This window comes from Natator depressus, chromosome 3, assembly GCF_965152275.1.
Source record: "Natator depressus isolate rNatDep1 chromosome 3, rNatDep2.hap1, whole genome shotgun sequence".
Lineage (NCBI taxonomy): Eukaryota > Metazoa > Chordata > Testudines > Cheloniidae > Natator > Natator depressus.
Genome location: NC_134236.1, coordinates 152,074,069 through 152,095,335, shown reverse-complemented (window position 1 = coordinate 152,095,335; position 21,267 = coordinate 152,074,069). Strand labels below are relative to the sequence as shown.

The following is a 21,267-nucleotide window of genomic DNA, read 5'->3' as shown; positions in this document are numbered from 1 at the left end:
TTCTTTCAAGTGATAATGAACATAAAGGTTGTCATAAAGAAAGAGGAAGATAAGTGATGTTAAGGAGACAGAGTTAATGTTAAAAATAAGCTAATATAGTAGCCCACCAAATAAAAGCACAGCAGAAGATAGCAGAGCTGGGGGAGCTGAACTTGCAGGAGTAACTTCCCTGAAGGGTAAAATTTTCCAGAGCCAAGGAAGAGCAGAGGAAGGAAGAAATGGAACTCAGTGTCTCTTTTGTCCTGGCTACTTTCTTTGCCCTAGTGGGCAGTCTTTGTAGTATACATTTTGCTGTGTTGAGCACAGAAATAGAATGACTGTAATACCCCAATAAAGTGTCTAGCAATAGCCTTGCTAACATCACTGGTCCTGATTCTTGGATCCAACTGAACTAAGTTTGGCCCATGACCCACAGAGTAGGAGTGTAGTGTGCAAAGCTGGCTTTATACTACCTTTGCAGCACCCCAGCTCTGGGGCCCATTCAATCCTAACTTAATCAGTGCAACTTCAGGACTGTTCTAACCTATGCCCATTTATCTATGGCCTCAATGGGCTGTTCAGGCAGCCAAAAACAGCTGAAGTATAGAAACACTCCAGCTGCAAACCCTCTACCCCCAGCCATGCCCCTATGCTGGGCGTAGCACAGTGTTGAAGTGCAGAGCCAATGCACCTGCATTCAGAGAGTCCCCCATAGGCTGGAGGATTTCCCAAGTAGCCTGTTAAGCTGGCCTTATGTTCCCTTTGCATCCTAAGAAATGTTGGGTCCACTGGTTTTTTTCTACTATTCATGTGAATTAGTAGGGATTTATGGGGGCAGAAGGAAAGATGAAAATCATGACTGTTTGCAAGTCTATTTTCAATAAACAGATTTTGAAAAGTATAATATAGAATCCTTCTTGTTAACATGCAATTTTCATTTTTGTAATTCTAAATTCTATTCTGAGATCTGAAATTTATTCTGTATCCTACCCAAACAAATTCCACAAATGACACAACCAGATCATACCTGCCAAAACCAGACAGCTATGAAAAGGGACACTTGGTGAGAATAATAGGTACAGACCCTCTAACTCAGCTGAAGACATTTGACTGGGAGAGAAATTGGAAAGGAAAAGAGTGGAAAAAGGACAGATAATTTGCTAAAAGACAAAGGCATTGCTCAACTTAAAAATGATATGCTCAGATGTAAATTGAATTATGAGTTAGTGAATTAAAAACTTTAACAATTAAAATCCTGGGTTCAAATTTAATTATTTAGATTAACTTAAAAGGCTGTTTACCTGCAAAGTCCTGAGTTCAGGGTTCTCTATTTTTTAATTATTTATTTTTTCAATGAGACTAATTACAAAGTAAGGTATGACTCAAAATAAGCATAAATGGCAGAATCTGGCCCATAATAAATAGTTTAAAACAGTGGCTCTCAACCTTTCCAGACTACTGTATCCCTTTCAGGAGTCTGATTTGTCTTGCATACCCCCAAGTTTCACCCCACTTAAAAACTACTTGCTTACAAAAATCAGACATAAAAATACAAAAGTGTCACAGCACACTAAGACTGAGAAATGGCGTACTTACTCATTTTTACCATATAACTATAAAATAAATTGATTGGATTATAAATATTGTACTTACATTTCAGTGTATAGTATATAGAGAAGTATAAACAAGTTGTCTGTATGAAATTTTAGTTTCTTTGCTATTGATTTTTACATAGCCTATTGTAAACTAGGCAAATATCAAGATGAGTTGACATACACCCTGGAAGACCTCTGTGTACCCTCAGCGGTATGTGTACCCCTGGTTGAGAACCACTGGTTTAAAAAACCAAAGAGTAAATTGCATCTCGAATCCTCCTGCATAGGTGGCTGCGTGGAACACCAGCAAGAACTTAATTCCTTGTGATACTCCTCGCACAGGGGGTAATCCATCCAGTGCACTGGGAGCTAAGATGCCTGTTGTGAACAGCACCAGTGCAGGGAGCTATGCTCCTTACATGGCTTTTGATGTTAGCAATATCATCACCTATTTTAGAGGAAATTATATTGGTCGTGTATTGTGAGGTCAGAGAGGAAAGCATTAATTAACTGTTAACTTTTCTTAACATATGTTTGTTCGTAATTCAGAAGCCTACACATATATTTTGTTAGGGTGGAACTCACCTAATTTCAGAGGGCCTACACCAGGTCTTCACCAGGGACTTAAGAAGTGAACTGGAGCTTGAATGGGCCCTTTCCAATATGACAAATTTCACCCTAACTGATTTGGGAATGGAAAACTTTTAAAAAGATTTATTGTGTATTTAAAATTAGAAGTAGTATTTAATTCACCTTTAAGTCACAAATCAAATGAATCTGACTGTCTCATTCTAATGCAAGGCCCAATTCTCCTCCCACTTGCACAATTTGATACTAATACAACTCCAATTACTTCATTGGAGTTACTCCTGATCTAAATTCATGTAAGAGGACAATCAGGCTCAAGTTTATAAATTTTACATGTATTAGTCTACAGTAAAATAAATCAAAATAACGAAAAAATATGAATACCAAAAATTTTGTCTATGGATGCATTGGATGGTAGTGTGCAATTAAACACAGTAAACTGCCTTTTTAAACGCTGTGGGATATCATTACGGCCTCCTCCAGGGTGTATCATAGCTGCTACTAACTGTACATCAACAATTGTAGTGAAGTCTCCAGGTTTATCTAAACTGTACATTCCTTCCATTTCCATCATCTGACGAACTATTTCATTGGTTACCTACAAGATCATAAAACAAATATTAATTACCATTTCAAAAGAAGAAAATGGAAATACGCTCATCTTCTAATTTTCTTTCTTCTTGCAATCTCTCCTCTACTCCTCAGAGAAATTTGTTTTTATTTTAGTCTAGATACAGACCACAGCACCTCCTACATGGCAAACCACCAGAAATTTTTTTTCAGAGCTTTAAGATATTACTAAATGTAATAAAAACACTGTCTTACTCACTTTGACCAAATAAAGAAGTATTATCTTGTGGTTAAGGCACTGAACTGGTACTCAGAGAAGATGGGTTCAGTTCCTAACTCTGCAGCAGACTTCTGTGTGGCCTTGGGCAAATCACTTAATTTCTCAATGGCTCAGTTTCTCATTTTGAAAAATGGGGAAAATACTGCTATTTGCTTTCTCCCAACCTTTCTCTATCTTGTCTATTTAGATTATAAGCTCTTTGGGAAAAGACAGCTTCTAAATATATGAATGTACTGTGCTTAGCAAGTGGATCCAGACTTGTCTGGAGACCTAAGCTCTACCATAATACAAACAATAATGGTAAAATTAGCTACATATACTGCCCATGAAATATCTTCATGCTAATATTTATATCAGTTGGTCTTCCCATTTGTTGGGATGTTCTGGTGAAAAGATTAATAGAAGGAAATTATTAGATGAGTATATTTAGTATTCCCCAGCATAATTTCTCCATTAATCATTGATGAGGAAATGTATCCATCCAATAGGTTACTGGTGACCTTGGGAAGTGAGTGTGTCCTAAATCCCCTCAGGAGCTGAGTTTCCTAACACCTATATGTTTCCACAAGGCAATATCTTACGTATCTGGTTATGGAAACTTCCATGACTTCTTTCCTTTGCTTTTCGGGTGCCAAGAGACATACTAGGCTGTGGGTCTTTCTTATGTGCTGTGTTCAAGGAAAACAGATTCATTGTGCTCTTTGCACATCTATGTCATGCCATCTGTTTTCTGTGGTGTGAACTGGCTTTGGATAAGCACAGTAGAATGAGGAGGGTACAATATCTAGGGAAATGTGGAATGGAATATTCTTATTTTAAATAACTCTAGGAGCAATACTAAGAACTACTTTGTCTGTGTACAAGATACCATATGGCTTTCCCACAAATAATACAGAACTTTTTTGCAGAAATTTATGGTTTACTAAAACTGACTGGTCCTGTCAATTTAATGTCAGGCTGAACATTTGAATAACATGCTGTTTTGGGGATTATACTGCCTTCATTAGAGCTTTTAAAAATATGACAAAGTTAAGGATAATATATGAAATACGACTCCTAAGTCCAAGATATATCTTCAGAATATCTATTCTACTCCCTGATGTTTATTTAATAATTACACCATAATCATATGACTTTTCTATGATTTACAGTTTAATAAAAACATTGCATTGTAAAAAGGAGTAAAATGTTTACTGTATATGAGAAAAAATCTGACTTATAAAATCTGAGATTCAAATATTTTTGTTAAATACTACAAAATATATTTTAGTCATATCTTCTTATATGAAGTTTTCTTCTATACCTGATCTCCCCATTCATTAATTATTGGCATATTAATGTCATCAATAAACACGGTCATTCTTCTTCCGCCTGGTGGTCCATAAGTACTTCCCATGCGTTTGTCCACATAACTCTCTATTGTCCTCTGAAGAAAAAAGAAAAAGTTCGAATTTAGTATCTACAATACCAGCATATTTTTTAAACATTTTATATTTATATTTAGAATGGGTTTTTTTTAAAATGTACTGCGTGTTGCCTTGAGATAATGGAAAATTTCTTATCTGAGAATTTTCTTTTTGTCAGCAGTTTCTTGTCTCATTCTTCACAAATAGGCTGTCTCTCTCCCTCATGGAACTCAAAGGTAGTCTGGAATTATTCCTGGAGGATTCAGGACTAAAACCCCATTACCTCATGCCACCAGAAGAATTTTTCCAAAGACATAAAAAGACTCCTAACAACTGATTATTAGCATTAAGATGATAATCTCAAATTATATTAATGAACCTTAAGGTGTGTTGAGGTCTCCCTTTAGAGAAAAAAAAACAATTAGTTTTGAATTGTATTTTGGTCATTTAACAAACTACTAGGGTGGTAGATTGAGGAGAGGAATTGCTAACAAAAAGAAAATGATCAACTAAGACATTTTCAGTTCTGGTGCACAGCTTCTCCTCCCAAAATTCACTAATGGGCAATAAAGAGTAAGGAATCACTAAAGCAAGATGAGAAAGAATAAACTAGAATTTCAATTATAAATTACAGTAGAATAATAAGCCGAAGAGGAGGTTACTCACCTTGTGCAGTAACTGATGTTTTTTGAGATGAGTGTCCCTGTGGGTGCTCCACTCCACTCCCTGTGCCTTCGCTCTGAGAGTTTTACAGCAGTGCCCATACGGGCCGCGCATGCACAGTGCCTGCCCAATGTGCTGCTGGTGCCTCAATAGCGTGTGTGCAGCCTGGACTCCTCAGTTCCTTCTCTACAATGGAGCCTGCTCCAGACTCCGAAGTAGAGGGGAGGAGGGTGGGTAGTGGAGCACCCACAGGGACACTCATCTCGAAGAACACCAGTTACTGCACAAGGCGAGTAACCTCCTCTTCTTCTTTGAGAGATGTCCCTGTGGGTGCTCCACTCCAGGTGACTTAAAGGCAGCATCTCTGAGGATGGTAGGGACTTGGGATCTGGTAAAAAAGCCATTGACAGCACAGCTCATCCCACTCGAGTGTCCATCAGGGGTCCCTGTATGAGAGCGTAATTTTTGGCAAAGGTGTGCTCTGAAGCCCAAGTGGCAGCCTTGCAGAAAAGGGCAACAAAAATTATTAGGGATATGGAGTGACTTCCATATGAGGAGAGATGAATAAGACTGGGACTTTTCAGCTTGGAAAAAAGACGACTAAGGGGGGATATGGTCTATAAAATCATGACTGGTGTGGAGAAAGTAAATAAGGAAGTGTTAGTTACTCCTTCTCATAACACAAGAACTAGGGGTCATCAAATGAAATTAATAGGCAGCAGGTTTAAAACAAACAAAAGGAAGTATTTTTTCACACAACACATAGCCAACCTGTGGAACTCCTTGCCAGAAGATGTTGTGAAGGCCAAGACTCTAACAGGGTTAAAAAAAGAACTAGATAAATTCATGGAGGATAGGTCCATCAATGGCTATTAGCCAGGATGGTCAGGGATGGTGTCCCTAGCCTCTGTTTGCCAGAAGCTGGGAATGGGAGACAGGGGATGGATAACTTGATGATTACCTGTTCTGTTCATTTCCTCTGGGGCACCTGACATTGGCCACTGTCGGAAGACAGGATACTGGGTTAGATGGGCCTTTGGTCTGACCCAGTGTGGCCATTCTTATGTTCTTATGTCTGCAAGTGGGATGTTATGCAGAAATGCTATAGAGGATGACACAGATCTAGTAGAGTGTGCCTTGACTGAAGTTGGAGGTTGTATGTGCTTTAATTGGTAGCATAAGTGGATGTAGTCTGATATCCAGTTAGATATTCTTTGGGTGGATATTGATTTGCCCTTAGTGTATTCTGATATTGAGATAAAAAGTTTAGGGGAAGCTCTCAACAGCTTACTTCTATCCAGATAAAAAGATAACACCCTGCAAACATCAAGGGTGTGCATTGCAGCTTCAAAAGGATTCACATGCAGTTTAGGAAAGAAGGTTGGTAGATGAATAGGTTCGTTGAGGTGGAAGGACGAATGCACCGTAGGGAGAAATTTAGGATGAGTTCAAAGCGTGACTTTATCTTTCAAAAAGATAGTGTACAGAGGTTCAGCCATGAGTGCTCCAAGTTGTCCCATGGATGTAATTGCCATTAAAAATGCAGCTTTCATGGATAGGTGCAGTAGGGAGCAGGTTGCTAGTGGTGCAAAAGGTTTGTGCATCAGGGCTTTGAGGACCAAGTGTAAGTCCCCTGGCTGAGTGGGTGGTCTAATGTCCAGATACAGGGTTTGGATGTCCTTGAGGAATCTCTTTGTTATAGGGTGGGCAAAGATCACTGTGTCATCCATCTTTTGGTGAAACACTGTGATTGCTGCTAGATGTATTTTTATTGAGCTAAAGGAAAACCCGGATAATTTAAGTTCTAGAAGACAATCCAGTATAAGTAAGAGAGGGGCAGAAGCAGGAGAGGTGTGCCTGGTGGAACACCACGTGGTGAACCTCGTCCATTTATGAAGATAGGTAGTATGTGTAGATTGTGTCCTGCTGTGTAACAGCACCGTTCGGACTTGTTGGGAACAATCTTGTTGGGTTCAGTAGAGAACCATTGAGGAGCCATGCCTTGAGGTTGAGCATCGCTATATTGGGGTGGTGTAATTGGCCCCTGCGTTGAGATAATAGGTCTGGAAGGGGAGGGAGCGAGATCAGGGCACAAGCGGACATTGTGTTAGAAATGGGTACCATGCCTGTCTGGGCCATGTAGGAGCTATTAGGATGACCTGGCCCTGTCTGTTCATATTTTCTGTATCACCCTGTGGTATTGGTGGGAATGCATTCAACAAGTTGTCGGTCCATGTGATCATGAACGCGTCCCCCATGGAGTGCTTTCCCAGACCCGCTCTGCAGCAGAATCTGGGGCATTTTGTGATGGTCGCAGTTGCAAATAGATCCAGTTGAGGATAACCCAACTGTGGAAGATGCCGTGTAAGATAGTACTGTTTATCTCCCATTCGTGGTCTAGGGGAAAAGATTGACTGAGCTTGTCTGCTGTGGTGTTCTGCTACCCAGACAGGTATGAGGCTGAGATATGTACGTTGTATTGGAGGCACCAGTTCCAAAGTTTCCTAGCCTTGGTGCATAGTGAATGGGATCGAGCTCCCCCTTGTCTGTTTATGTAAAACGTACATGCGATGTTGTCGGTCATCACTCTGATCCTTTGTTTCTTGAGGAGTGGGAGAAAGTAGAGACAGGCATTTCGGACAACTCAGAGCTCTAGAAGATTTATATGTAGCGTGGTTTTTGTAGAGAACCATAGGCTCTGAGTCGTGTGATGTCCCATGTGTGCCCCCCACCCAGTGAGGGAGGCGTCTGTCATGATTATAAGTGAGGGAGAATCCTGCGAGAACAGGACCCCGGAGCACATGTTGTGTGGTAGAGTCCACCATATTAGTGAATACTTGACCTTTGGCGGCATAGTTAGTAGTCTGTTTAGTCTGTGCACATTTGGTTTGTAGATGGTGGCCAACCAACCTTGTAGGCACTGCATGTACAGGTGTGCATTCTTGACAACAAAAGTACATGCAGCCATGTGGCCTAGAAGTTGCAGGCAGTCAGCGGCTGTCACCCATGGGCTGATCCTCAACTGGCCAATAAGATTCTTTATGGTGTAGAATCTGACAGTAGAGATACGAACCCCATTATCAAGTCTAGGTGTGTGCCTATGAATTCCAGTTGTTGGGTCGGATGTAGTGTAGATTTGTTTATATTTATTTGCAGGTCAAGATTCTGGAAGCAGTCAATAGTCATCTGCATGGATCGGATGGCTTTTTCGTAGGTGTGTGACTTCAGCAGGCAATCATCCAGGTATAGAAAGATTATTATCCCTTTTTTTCCTGAGATGTGCCGTTACCACCGCAAGAACCTTTGAGAAGACCTGGGGTGCTTTGAGAGGCCAAAGGGTAAAACCTTGTACTGGTAATGGTCTGAGCCCAGGGCAAATCTGAGAAAGCGTCTGTGGACAGGGTGCATAGTGATGTGAAAATAAGTGTCCTGCATGTCGAGGGCTGAAAACCAATCTCCCAGCTCCAGCACTGGAATTATTGCTGTTAGGGCAACCATCTTGAATTGTTGCTTCTTGACGAACATGTTTAGTCGGCTGAGGCCAAGAATGGGTCGCCAGCTCCCACTTTTCTTTTGTATCAAAAATAGTGGGAGTAAAACCCCTTCCCTCTGTGCTGAGCTGGCATTGTCTCCACAGCACCTAATTGCAGAAAATGTTGAACCTCTTGTCAGAGGTCGTGAGAGCGGTCCCTGAAGAGGGATAGGGGTGGGCGGGGGGTATGGAGAGGAAGGGGATTGTATAGCCAGAGCGGATGACTTCTAGGGCCCATCCATCTGCAGTGATAGCTACCCAGTTGGCACAGAATGGGAGCAGACAGTGCCCAAAGGGGTGGATGGTTGATAAGAGTGCTAGAGTGGGTGGGAGGTCTTTGTAGCGGGGTGGTCACCCACTCCTGCCTTAAAAGGCTTAAAACAGCCCGGGGAGAGGACTGTGGCAGAGAAGGAAAAGCGGGGCTGACTGGGGAGCATACGAAGGTACCTGAGGTGAAGCAGGGCTGGGGAAGGCCAGAGGAGCTGGGAGGCTCCAGACTGGAAAAGCCCCAGGCTGCAGGCCTGGCAGACGACCTAAGACAGGGTACTGGGGTTGCAACAGTGCAGCCCAAGGATAGGCGGAGGCAGCAGGTCCAAACCCACCCTGCCTATGATGACTGGCTTATACAGACTGCAGTCAGCCCCAGGGAAAGGGGGCTAGATGGTGACTGGCAGTAGCCCATAGGCTGAGGCAAGATGGGGATAGAGGTTGGGGGGTTCCCAGGGGAGGGTAGACCCAGATCTGTGGGGTATTGCCTGGAGGGGAAACACCCCAGGTAAAAGGGCACCGGGGTCTGGGAGGGACACGGAGGCCAGCGACGGCAAGACACCGGCAGAGGGTGCGCCAGAGCTGGTAAAAAGAGCTAATTCCCAGAGAGCCAGCAGGAGGCGCCGCAGGGGTGAGTCGTTGTCCCGTGACACTCTTCTATACCCTCGACCAAGGCTTCAAATCTGCTTATTAGGAGGAGGAGGTTGAGATGCTGCTGGTGTTGGGGGGTGGTGCCATTGAGATCTATTTCTCTGGCATTGGTGCTGCTGATGGTCGTATGGCCTTTGATGTTTTTGTGTGTGTGCTGGATATTGTGAGTGTTAGTAAGGCTGATATCTGTATTGTCTCCTTCTTGTGGCAGGTGTGTGGATGCCCCGACACCTCAGTGTAGCACGTGAGTCTTTCATGGTGTGCAGCACTTCATTAGTTTTGGCTGCAAACAGCTTCTCGCCATTGAAAGGGAGATCTTCTGTGGCGTTCTGTATCTCCCGTGGGAATCAGGAGGAGCTCAACCATGAGGTTCGATGCATGACCACTGACTTAGCGGTGGAGCTTGTGGCTGTATCAGCAGTAATCAAATGTGGCCTGGAGAGCCGTACAAGATATCATCTGCCCCTCAAAGACCACAGCTTTGAATTGTTGTTGTTTTTCTTCAGGAATGTCATTAATAATTCCATGAATTTTCCATAGTTCCTGTGCTCATACTTGGCTAATAGAGTTGCATAGTCTGCACTCTAACTTGTAACATGGAAAACGAGTAAACTTTGTGGCCAAATAAGTCCATCCTCTTACTGTCCTTATCTGATGCAGTGGACCAAAAATGTTGCTGTTTGTTTCATTGATTGGTCGCTTCAACTACCAGTGAGTTGGGTGCTGGGTGTGTAAAAAGGAATTTGAATCCTTTAGAAGGGACATAGTATTTACGGTCAGCTCTCTTGCACATTGGGGGTATCATGGCTGGGGTCTGCCATATGGTCTTGGTGGGTTCCAGGATAGCCCCATTGATTGGCAATGCAATCTTGGAAGAAGCAGAGGTTTGTAAAATGTCGGTTTGCTCGTGTTAAGTCTCTGGCACCTTCTCAAGAGTGATTTTTAGCTTGTTAGTGACTCTTTTAAATAAATCTTGGAAATGTGTAAAATCATCTGCCGTTGTTGGTGGCAGCGGCATAATAGCCTCGTCTGGTGACTAAGATGAATTGTTATTGGGTAGAGAGGTGTTGGGTGCGACATCTTCTCCCTGTAGAAATGTAAGTTCCTCCTGTACAGCCATAGCGGTGTGTGAAGGTGGAGGAGGAGACTGAGCATCCTCCTTGCGTGGGCTGGGATGACTTCTGTAATGTCTTCTGTAAGAACCCCAGGGACTCCAATAGGGCCATTGTCCCAGGAAGGGCAGAGATGGCCCCCTCCAAGGGTGGCCATACCAAGGTGGTAAGTCTCTGGAATATGAGGACTGTGATCTAAGTGGCACAGCACTAATAGGCATCCTGACTGGGGAAGAGTGGTGTGGAGAAAAAAACCCTTCCACATCATTGTCTTCATCACTGGAGAAGTGTGAAGGGATTGGGGACAGCTGTCAGTATGGTACCGATGGCCTCGGTGAAACGTTGGTGCCCAGTAGACGAGATTCTTGGCTAGAAGAAACTACCAGATCTCTCTGGTGTATAAACTGGGTCAGTGTGGAGATTGACGGGGCCGATTGTTGAGGCACTAAATGCACCGGAGGCACTGCGTGCTGGATCGGTTCCGATGGGTGAGGCACAAAACACATGGGCAGCGCTGTGTGCTGGGTTGGTGCTGGAGTAACCTGAGTTGGCACAATGGGAGCAGTCATGGTCATCTGTGGCACGGGCATGGGAGCAGTTGTTGGCACCACATCCTTTGCTATGACTGATAGTGCCACAGTGGAGGCAGGCAACTCAGCGCCATCAGCCTCGGCACCTGAGCTGTGGATGCCGGCAGCTGCTGAAGCAGAGATGGTGCCGGAGGTGCCAGGAGCATTGTATGTGCTGAGCCACTGAACGGCCGGCGCTGATGAGACCGACCTGGTCGGCAATCATTTCAAGGCTATCTGCTCCCTATGAGGCAATGAGGCTGGCCACTTTTTTGTCAGTTTCTTGTCTTTGGAAGATTTTGGCGGTGGACTCTGCTGTGAGGCCTGCTGGCCTGGGTCTGAGGGATTTCTCCATGAGGATGAGCTTCAGCCTCAGGTCTTTATCCTTGCATGCCCTGGCCTTCAGTTTGTTACAGTGGGCACACTTTTGGGGAACATGGGATTCCCCCAAACACCGGACACATTGAAAATGGCCGCCTGAAATGGGAATGGCCTCTCTGCACATTGTGCATCTCCTGAAACCTGATGAACCAGGCATTTTATGGGGTCACTGACTCTGAGGTAAAACAGGGGAGATTTATGTTTTAAACAGGGAAGGTAAGTATAAGAACTAAAACTTCCCTAACTCAGATAACTAAGTTAATTACTACAAATTTGTCTAAGGTAACTATCGAAGAAGTGAAGAATGAGCAGGACTGTTGAGCTCCGTCTCAGGCCGGGGACGGTAGAGAGGGAACTGAGTCTGGCCTGCGCATGCGCTATTGAGGCACCGACAGTGTGCGAGGCAGGCACCACTCGTGCGCGGCCTGTACAGGCACTGCTGTAAAACTCTCTGAGCGAAGGCGCAGGGATGTACCTTGACCTGGAGTGGAGCATCCACAGCAACATCTCTTGAAGAAGAAATACAATTATGCCTCTATAAAGCAAAGGCTTTTTAAATTAGGGAATTATTTGGGAACCCATGTAGCATCTTCTTCCCAAAGGATGTCTATGCAGAGGAATGGAAACTTACTTCGCAGAGTTTGATATATGCATTTTCTGAAGATAATGATGCCACTCTACACATTTACCCTGAGGCTCACACATTTTCTATTTCCAGCGCATTACGCTAGGGGGTGCCTGGATTCCCTTTGGAACATTTCCCAGATGTCTAGTAAGCCAAATGACACAGGATTTTAGCATCTTGCTTGCAGCAACTTTGAGGCCCAAAGGGCCTGCCATTTTGGACTGAATAAGAAACAGGTTATGATCAGCATGTGTACTCTGTATGCTTGAGATATATCTTTAGAGCTCTACAAACATTCAGTTATGCCCCAGTCTTTCCAAAAGATGCTTGGGAATTGGATAAAATGACAGGAGAACTATTTTCCAAGAAGCATAGCAAGAAGAATTTACTTTGAGCCAAAAGGATTTTTAGATGCATAAGGATAAACTTTTCCTCATTAGAAGTGCAACATGAGTTTTTATTTAGACAGAAGTATTAATTCTGAAACCTGCCTTTTGGAGGGGATGTCAGCTAGAAAAAGAGGCCACAGTCTTGTCTAATCTGGCCATTCTGATGAATCTTGACACCTGTGAATATTCAGTTGAGAAGTCCAATGTGCCTGGACACAGAATGTTGCTAATCTTGGTATATGTACCACTTAGGGATTTTCCCAGAAAGGAGGAAGAGCAGTAAGGAGACCCTTCACTTCTTTGAGATTCTGAACCCCTGGCTGAGTGAGGGTCCTTGGGACTGAGAACCAGTTAGGCATAATTCCTATTATACTGCTGCCTGAAATCTGAGCCACTTTCTCTGGCAAAGCAAGGGTCCATGAGCTGAGAACCTGAGGCAGGACTTCCCAGAATAACAGCCTTCTCTACATACCCAGACAGACTGCAGGGCCACAGAGCCTGATACAGAGTACTGTGAGAGTATCCTATATGTATTCCTTCAGTATGGGAAAGTAAAGAAGAAAAGGTCTAAACCCTGACTTTTATACCATTTTCTCATTAAAGTTATGAGTTAGGTCTTTAAAAGAGGGTGCTTAATTTTGGCTTTTCTGGGACCAGAGCCCATGGAGTTTGCAAGACTGACCCCCTGGAGCAGGCTGTTTGGCATCCCCTTCCATTCAAGAACCCTTCAAAGGGGAATCCTTGCTCCTATTTGAGGCTTTCCACCATGGTGTCACTGCTTTGAGCAAGGAGACGGCAGCACCAGCTAACTAATTCAGCTCTGGCAGTTGCCCTGGCAGTGCAGGTGTCAGTGGCTTGCCTAGCACTTGCCCTCTTGAGCACCTGAAATGCTCCCTACAGTACCTGTTGAACTTGATTTTATGCTTCCATAGTTTATCAGGAGCTATGATTGGGAACAAAGGGAGTCTGCTAGAGCTGTGCTGCACCAGAGGACCCAGAAGATTTGAGTCTCAATGCTCTAATGATTCCTCAACTGAGGAAAAGGAGAGAAGAGCTAGAGGCTGAAGTTAGATCATTACTGTAAAAAAATTAATGAAATATAAAGTTAGAAAACAAAGTGGTTGGGAGAAACAAAATCATTAAGTTTTTCTATAGGATTTTCTAGTGGTCTGTGGGTCTTAGTCCTGGAGCGCCTAGTGAAAACAGCAAATGGTTTCAGAGTTCCACAGCAAAGAAGCACAGCCCATTCATGAAGAATGAGGAAACCTGTGCAGCAGAATTAACAATTTACTGTAAAAGTGATTTGGTGTGGAATTGTCTAAAGTGCCTAAGGGCTTGTCTACAGTACCGTGCAGGGTCACTCTAAGATAAGCAACTTCGGCTACATGAATAGCGTAGCTGAAGTCAACATACTTAGATCTACTTACCGCGGTGTCTTCACTGCGGTAAGTCGACAGCTGACACTCTCCTGTTGACTCCACTTGCGCTCCTCGTTCTGGTGGAGTACAGGAGTCAACGGGAGAGCACTCAATGGTCGATTTATCGCGTCTATACTAGACACGATAAATCGAACCCCGCTGGATCGACTGCTGCCCGCCGATGCAGCAAGTAGTGTAGACAAGCCCTAAGTGATTTAGGAGAACAAGACCCATTGACTTTCATAGATTCCAAGGACAGAAGGGACCATTGTGATCATGTAGTCTGACCTCCTACGTAACATAGGCCAAGAAACTTCCCCAAAATAATTCCTACAGCATAAGTCATTCCTAAATCATTTAGGAGCTTCTGAAAATCCTAGCCTTTATCATCAGAACTTTAAAGTACATTTTAAATATTTATACAAAAAAAAATACACTAGTACTGTGTAAGATCTATGATCTTACCTGAAACATAAATGGTTCTGTGGCAGAGGAAAAGTTTAAACTTTTTGACAAATGTTCTTCAGGATCATATTTTTTCAAATAACCTTTAATCATTACAGTCTTTGCAGTTCCCTGTTCTCCTGTGAGCAAAACTGCCTGTAATAAAAATTTTAGAAAGACAGATATTATAAAACTGCTAATTAAATGACTTACTGTATAGAAAATTATTTTAAAGCAAAGGATATTTAAAAATAATAAACTTCGGTATTGATTTATTAATGTAATTAAGCTGGCGGCCTGTCTGTGCTACTGTATGAATTGACAGACTATTAGGTTTCTGTCCCTTCTGGTTTCCCTGACACAAATTAACTACTGAAGTTCGGCTGTTAGAGGGAAGGAATGAAGGGAAAAGGGTACTGGAGAAAGTTTTACAAATGTTATCCAATAGTCTCAGTTTATCCCATTTTTCTGATACGATCACTGCCAAAGTCTCCTTAAAATGGGCAGTTCAACCTCCAAGAAATGGCTGTGGGGAGGACAGCACTGGATTAGTCAAAGCAGTCAGGGCCAGCCTTGGGGAAAATGGCACCCTGGGCAAACTTATATTTTGACACCTCTAGCCCGCATTGGTGCCCCCATGGCTCCCTACCCTCCATCTCCGCTGTCCTCCAAAAGTTCCTCAGGTGCCCTACCCCACACAACACCTCTGGCCCTGCTGCCTCCTCCCAGTGCTTAATTTATATTGAAGGAGTTGCAGGAGCTCAGCTCCAGCACAAATTAAGCACGGCCTGGGCAGCCACCCATCTCTGAAGGCAACGCCACCACCAGCAGCAGCGTAGCAGTAAGGGTAGCATGGTATATGATGTATTGCCACTCTTATTTCTACACTGTTGCTGCGGCTTGTGATGCCTGGTGCTCAGCCTGCAGCTCAAGGCAGGCTCTGTGCTGTCACATGAGGGCTGCATCTTGCCAGAACCCATGGCCATCCTGCAGCCCTCTGGGAACTCTTGGCTCACCAGGAGCACCATTTCAGATTTGGTGGGGGGCGCAACTTTAACCTGAAAACTAGACTTTTTTGCAGATAATAATTTAGAAATTAGCTGACAGGAGCACTGCATCTAAGTCCTATATAAAGAAAGAAAACATATATCGAAACACCAATTAAAGCCCTATATTAAGTTTATATGTAAGTTTAGAATAAGCAAGAGATAATACAGCAAAATATTCCCAATCCCAAACCTTGAGGTATCAATTCTGGAGCTTTAACATAGATATCAGAAACACAAGTTTGATACTTTGTACACTATATTTAGGAGAAATAAATAAAATCTGCTTAATTTCTCTAACAGACACAATCTGTGTTACTCCGACTTTATTTTAGTCAATTGTTTTTCACTCCACTAAAAATGTATTTACTTAATTTTAACATATGCATTTAAGGTTTTATTTTCTCTTTTATTAAGAACAGGAATTTATTTATCTAATTATTTTGGCATTTATGTTTATTGATCACAATCATGTGTGTGACTCACTAACATTTGACTCCATCATTAATATTAGTATCAGACTCAGAACCACATTTATTTTTGTACGAATATTAAGTTATTTTACAGATATAACTAAAAATACTATTTTAAAATAAGCGTCCTTCATCTGCACAGTGTCTAAAATTATGTATTTAGCTAATATTTTTTAAACTGGCATTGCTAAGGTGAGTACAAGCAAAATTTACATTCTAAAAGGATACTATTATTTGATTGTACAGCTTTAAGTAATGAATGACAAAGTACAATATGGCAATAAAAGTAATAATGATAATTACTACAGCAAGGACAGGTTAGGCATTTTATAACTCACTACTCAAAGAATTAAATTTATGCATAAGCAAGAAATAAAATTATGAAATACACAGACCAGTCAAAACACTAAAATATCAATACTGTAATCCTTAATGAACTTTGAAAGAATAAAATTACAGAGATTATAAATCCCTTGTGCATTTCAACAGGAAGTACCAAGAAGTAACAACAACAACAACGTCTGTGTGTGTGTGAGAGACAGTGTGTGTGTGTTGAGGGAGTGTGACGTTATTGACTTGAACTGGGACCATATAGAACATTGTTGCAACCAAGGTCCTGTAGTGGCACCAAATCTTGTATAAAGGGGGTCAAATAAGGTATCTAAGACAGGTTATGGTTTGCTGGTTAGGATTATGCTATCTGTTTGCATGTATCATTTTTGTATTTAAAGATATAAGTATTGGCTCTATACTGTCTGTATTCCAAACTTATGCTATGCTTCTGGGTGACACCCCAGACAAGTTGGTGTCAGCTCTGCCTAGCCTGCTTGATGGCCCATTAAGGACCATTAGCTATACATGTGACCACTCTCAAGCACAGACAAGTGGTCATCCAGTCATCAATCTCAAGCAATTCTGTGTGGAACCACTCACCAGAACACATGCAAGATCGGGTGCTGATTCCAAACCAGGTACTCAAATCTCTGAGTTTGACAATCCCAGGGAATATCCACAGGGGTCTTCCTATTTGCCCTCCAGATCATGAAGTACATACAACAGATGCCAACCTGCTGTGCGAGGGAGCATATCTGGGACACAACTCAACAGCGGAACAACTAGCACCAGACCCATTGCCAGCACTGAACCCAGTACTTGCAACCCCAACACCAGAGGGCCCCACCGAACCTGAACCGGCAGCAGACCATAACCCAACACAAGAGGCTCAGCCGGAGCCTGAACCCCAACATAGTGCACCAGCGGAGAGCGGTTCACAGTCAACGGAAACAGCCCCATCCCCTACATTGCTTCCAGAGGGACTAAGCCTCGGTCCACAATCCAATGAGGAACTGATGTATCCAGCATCAAGGGAACAGTTCCAGACCGAACAGGAAGCAGATGAAAGCATCCAGAGAGCTTGGATGGCGGCACGGAGCAACCACCGCCTCTCAGCTCTTCTAATTGATCCAGGTTTGTTGTAGAAAGAAGACTTTTATACAAGGAAACTCCTTCTGGTGGACACCAGGAAGACTGGCATCCTCAGAGACAGTTGGTAGTTCCAACTAAGTACCGGGCCAAGCTCTTGAGCTTAGCCCATGATCATCCTAGTGGCCATGCTGGGGTGAACAGGACCAAAGACCATTTGGGGAGGTCACTCCACTGGGAGGGAATGGGCAAGGATGTTTCTACCTATGTCCGGTCTTGTGAGGTATGCCAAAGAGTGGGAAAACCCCAAGACCAGGTCAAAGCCCCTCTCCAGCCACTCCCCATCATTGAAGTTCCACTTCAGTGAGTAGCTGTGGATATTCTGGGTCCTTTTCCAAAAAAGACACCCAGAGGAAAGCAGTACATACTGACTTTCATGGATTTTGCCACCTGATGGCCGGAAGCAGTAGCTCTAAGCAACACCAGGGCTAAAAGTGTGTGCCAGGCACTAGCAGACATTTTTGCCAGGGTAGGCTGGCCCTCTGACATCCTCACAGATGCAGGGACTAATTTCCTGGCAGGAACTATGAAAAGCCTTTGGGAAGCTCATGGGGTGAATCACTTGGTTGCCACCCCTTACCATCATCAAACAAATGGCCTGGTGGAAAAATTTAATGGGACTTTGGGGGCCATGATACGTAAATTCGTAAATGAGCACTCCAATGATCGAGACCTAGTGTTGCAGCAGTTGCTCTTTGCCTACAGAGCTGTACCACATCCCAGTTTAGGGTTTTCACCATTTGAACTTGTATATGGCCGAGAGGCTAAGGGGCCATTACAGCTGGTGAAGCAGCAATGGGAGGGATTTACACCTTCTCCAGGAACTAACATTCTGGATTTTATAACCAACCTACAAAACACCCTCCGAACCTCTCTAGCCCTTGCTAAAGAAAACCTACAGGATGCTCAAAAAGAACAAAAACCCTGTTATGATAAACATGCCAGAGAGCGTTCCTTCAAAGTAGGGGACCAGGTCATGGTCTTAAAGGCGCTCCAGGCCCATAAAATGAAAGCGTCGTGGGAAGGGCCATTCACGGTCCAAGAGCGCCTGGGAGCTGTTAATTATCTCATAGCATTCCCCACCTCCAACCGAAAGCCTAAGGTGTACCATATTAATTCTCTAAAGCCCTTTTATTCCTGAGAATTAAAGGTTTGTCAGTTTACAGCCCAGGGAGGAGATGACCCTGAGTGGCCTGAAGGTGTTTACTACAAAGGGAAAAGTGCTGGTGGCATGGAAGAGGTGAACCTCTCCATGACCCTTGGGTGTATGCAGCGACAGCAGATCAAGGAGCTGTGCACTAGCTACGTGCTGACGTTCTCAGCCACTCCAGGACTGACTGAATGGGCATACCACTCCATTGACACAGGTAATGCTCACCCAATTAAAGTCCAACCTTACCGGGTGTCTCCTCAAGCTAAAACTGCTATAGAACGGGAGATCCAGGATATGTTACAGATGGGTGTAATCCGCCCCTCTGGAAGTGCATGGGCATCTCCAGTGGTTCTAGTTCCCAAACCAGATGGGGAAATACATTTTTGCATGGACTACCGTAAGCTAAATGCTGTAACTCGCCCAGACAACTATCCAATGCCACGCACAGATGAACTATTAGAGAAACTGGGACGGGCCCAGTTGATCTCTACCTTGGACTTAACCAAGGGGTACTGGCAGGTACCGCTAGATGTATCCGCCAAGGAAAGGTCAGCCTTCACCACACATGTCGGGCTGTATGAATTTAATGTACTCCCTTTCGGGCTGCGGAATGCACCCGCCACCTTCCAAAGACTTGTAGATGGTCTCCTAGCGGGATTAGGAGAATATGCAGTCGCCTACCTTGACGATGTGGCCATATTTTCGGATTCCTGGGCAGAACACGTGGAACATCTACAAAAAGTCTTCGAGCGCATAAGGGAGGCAGGACTAACTGTTAAGGCTAAGAAGTGTCAAATAGGCCTAAACAGAGTGAGTTACCTTGGACACCAGGTCGGTCAAGGAACTATCAACCCCCTACAGGCCAAAGTGGATGCTATCCAAAAGTGGCCTGTCCCAAAGTCAAAGAAACAGGTTCAATCCTTCTTAGGCTTGACCGGTTATTACAGACGATTTGTACCGCAATACAGCCAAATCGCCGCCCCACTGACAGACCTAACCAAAAAGAAACAGCCAAATGCCGTTCAGTGGACTGAAGAGTGTCAGAAGGCCTTTAACCAGCTTAAAGCGACACTCATGTCTGACCCTGTACTAAGGGCCCCAGACTTTGACAAACCATTTCTAGTAACCACAGATGCGTCCGAGCATGGTGTGGGAGCAGTTTTAATGCAAAAGGACCAGATCAAGAATTCCACCCTGAAGTGTTTCTCAGCAAGAAGCTATCTGAGAGGGAAAGCAACTGCTCAGTCAGTGAAAAAGAATGTTACGCCATTGTCTACGCTCTGAAAAAGCTACGCCCATATGTTTGGGGATGGCATTTCCACCTGCAAACTGACCATGCTGCGCTACAGTGGCTTCATACCGCCACGGGAAATAAGAAAAAACTTATTCGGTGGAGTTTAGCTCTCCAAGATTTTGATTTCGACATCCAACACGTCTCAGGAGCTTCTAACAAAGTGGCTGATGCACTCTCCCGTGAAAGTTTCCCAGAATCAACTGGTTAAATTCGTCCTTGAGATGTGGAAAATATTGTTAGTCTTTATATACTTGGTAGTATTTTTAGAGGTGCATGTGTCTTATTAACTCTGTTTTTTCCTAGAGCTCCAGGAAGAAATCACAGCCAGCGTTTCACCCTATCTGTGATTTGGGGGGCGTGTCATAAATATAAAGGGAAGGGTAAACCCCTTTAAAATCCCTCCTGGCCAGAGGAAAAACCCTTTCACCTGTAAAGGGCTAAGAAGCTAGGATAACCTTGCTGGCACCTGACCAAAATGACCAATCAGGAGACAAGATACTTTCAAAAGCTGGAGGGGGGGAGAAACAAAGGCTCTTTCTGTCTATGTGATGGTTTTGCCGGGGACAGAACAGGAATGGAGTCTTAGAACTTAGTAAGTAATCTAGCTAGATATGCGTTAGATTCTGTATTCTTTAAATGGCTGAGAAAATAAGTCTGTGCTGAAAGGAATGTAGATTCCTGTTTTTGTGTCTTTTTGTAACTTAAGGTTTTGCCTAGAGGGATTCTCTATGTTTTTAATCTAATTACCCTGTAAGGTATTTACCATCCTGATTTTACAGAGGTGATTCTTTTTACTTTTTCTTCTATTAAAATTCTTCTTTTAAGAATCTGATTGTTTTTTCATTGTTCTTAAGATTCAAGGGTTTGCGTCTGTGTTCACCTACGCAAATTGGTGAGGATTTTTTATCAAACGTTCCCCAGGAAAGGGGGTGTAGGATTTTGGCCACCTGTGTGTGTGGGAGGATTTTGGGGGGAAAGACATTTCCAAACAGGCTCTTTCCCAGGTATATACAGGTTAGACGTTTGGTGGTGGCAGCGATAAAGTCCAAGGGCAAAAGGTAAAATAGTTTGTACCTTGGGGAAGTTTTAACCTAAGCTGGTAAAAGTAAGCTTAGGAGGTTTTCATGCAGGTCCCCACATCTGTACCCTAGAGTTCAGAGTGGGGAAGGAACCTTGACAGCTCTCTTCCAGGTGTGACACCTCCTCTTGCGGTCTCTCCTCTCATTGTCCTCTCTGTCACTCTGTGGCCCCTTTCTCACTCCAGGAGCTGCAAACCTCCGGGCAGGTTACCATGGCGTTTCCCCTTCCAAGATGTAGAATCTCACTGTCCAGGCACTGCCACTCTGTCAG

At 43.6% G+C, this 21,267-nt stretch overlaps 1 protein-coding gene across 1 annotated transcript in view; it reads right to left on the bottom strand.

Annotated features, from left to right (window-relative positions):
- Positions 1 to 21,267, bottom strand: part of DNAH8 (dynein axonemal heavy chain 8) — a 577,557-nt gene that overhangs the window by 142,497 nt on the left and 413,793 nt on the right. The window contains exons 54-56 of the mRNA XM_074949111.1: positions 14,491 to 14,625; positions 4,316 to 4,438; positions 2,547 to 2,760 (exon numbers count right to left, since the gene is read on the bottom strand). Coding sequence (XP_074805212.1) covers positions 2,547 to 2,760; positions 4,316 to 4,438; positions 14,491 to 14,625 — 472 coding nt within the window. The remainder of the gene's footprint in view (positions 1 to 2,546; positions 2,761 to 4,315; positions 4,439 to 14,490; positions 14,626 to 21,267) is intronic.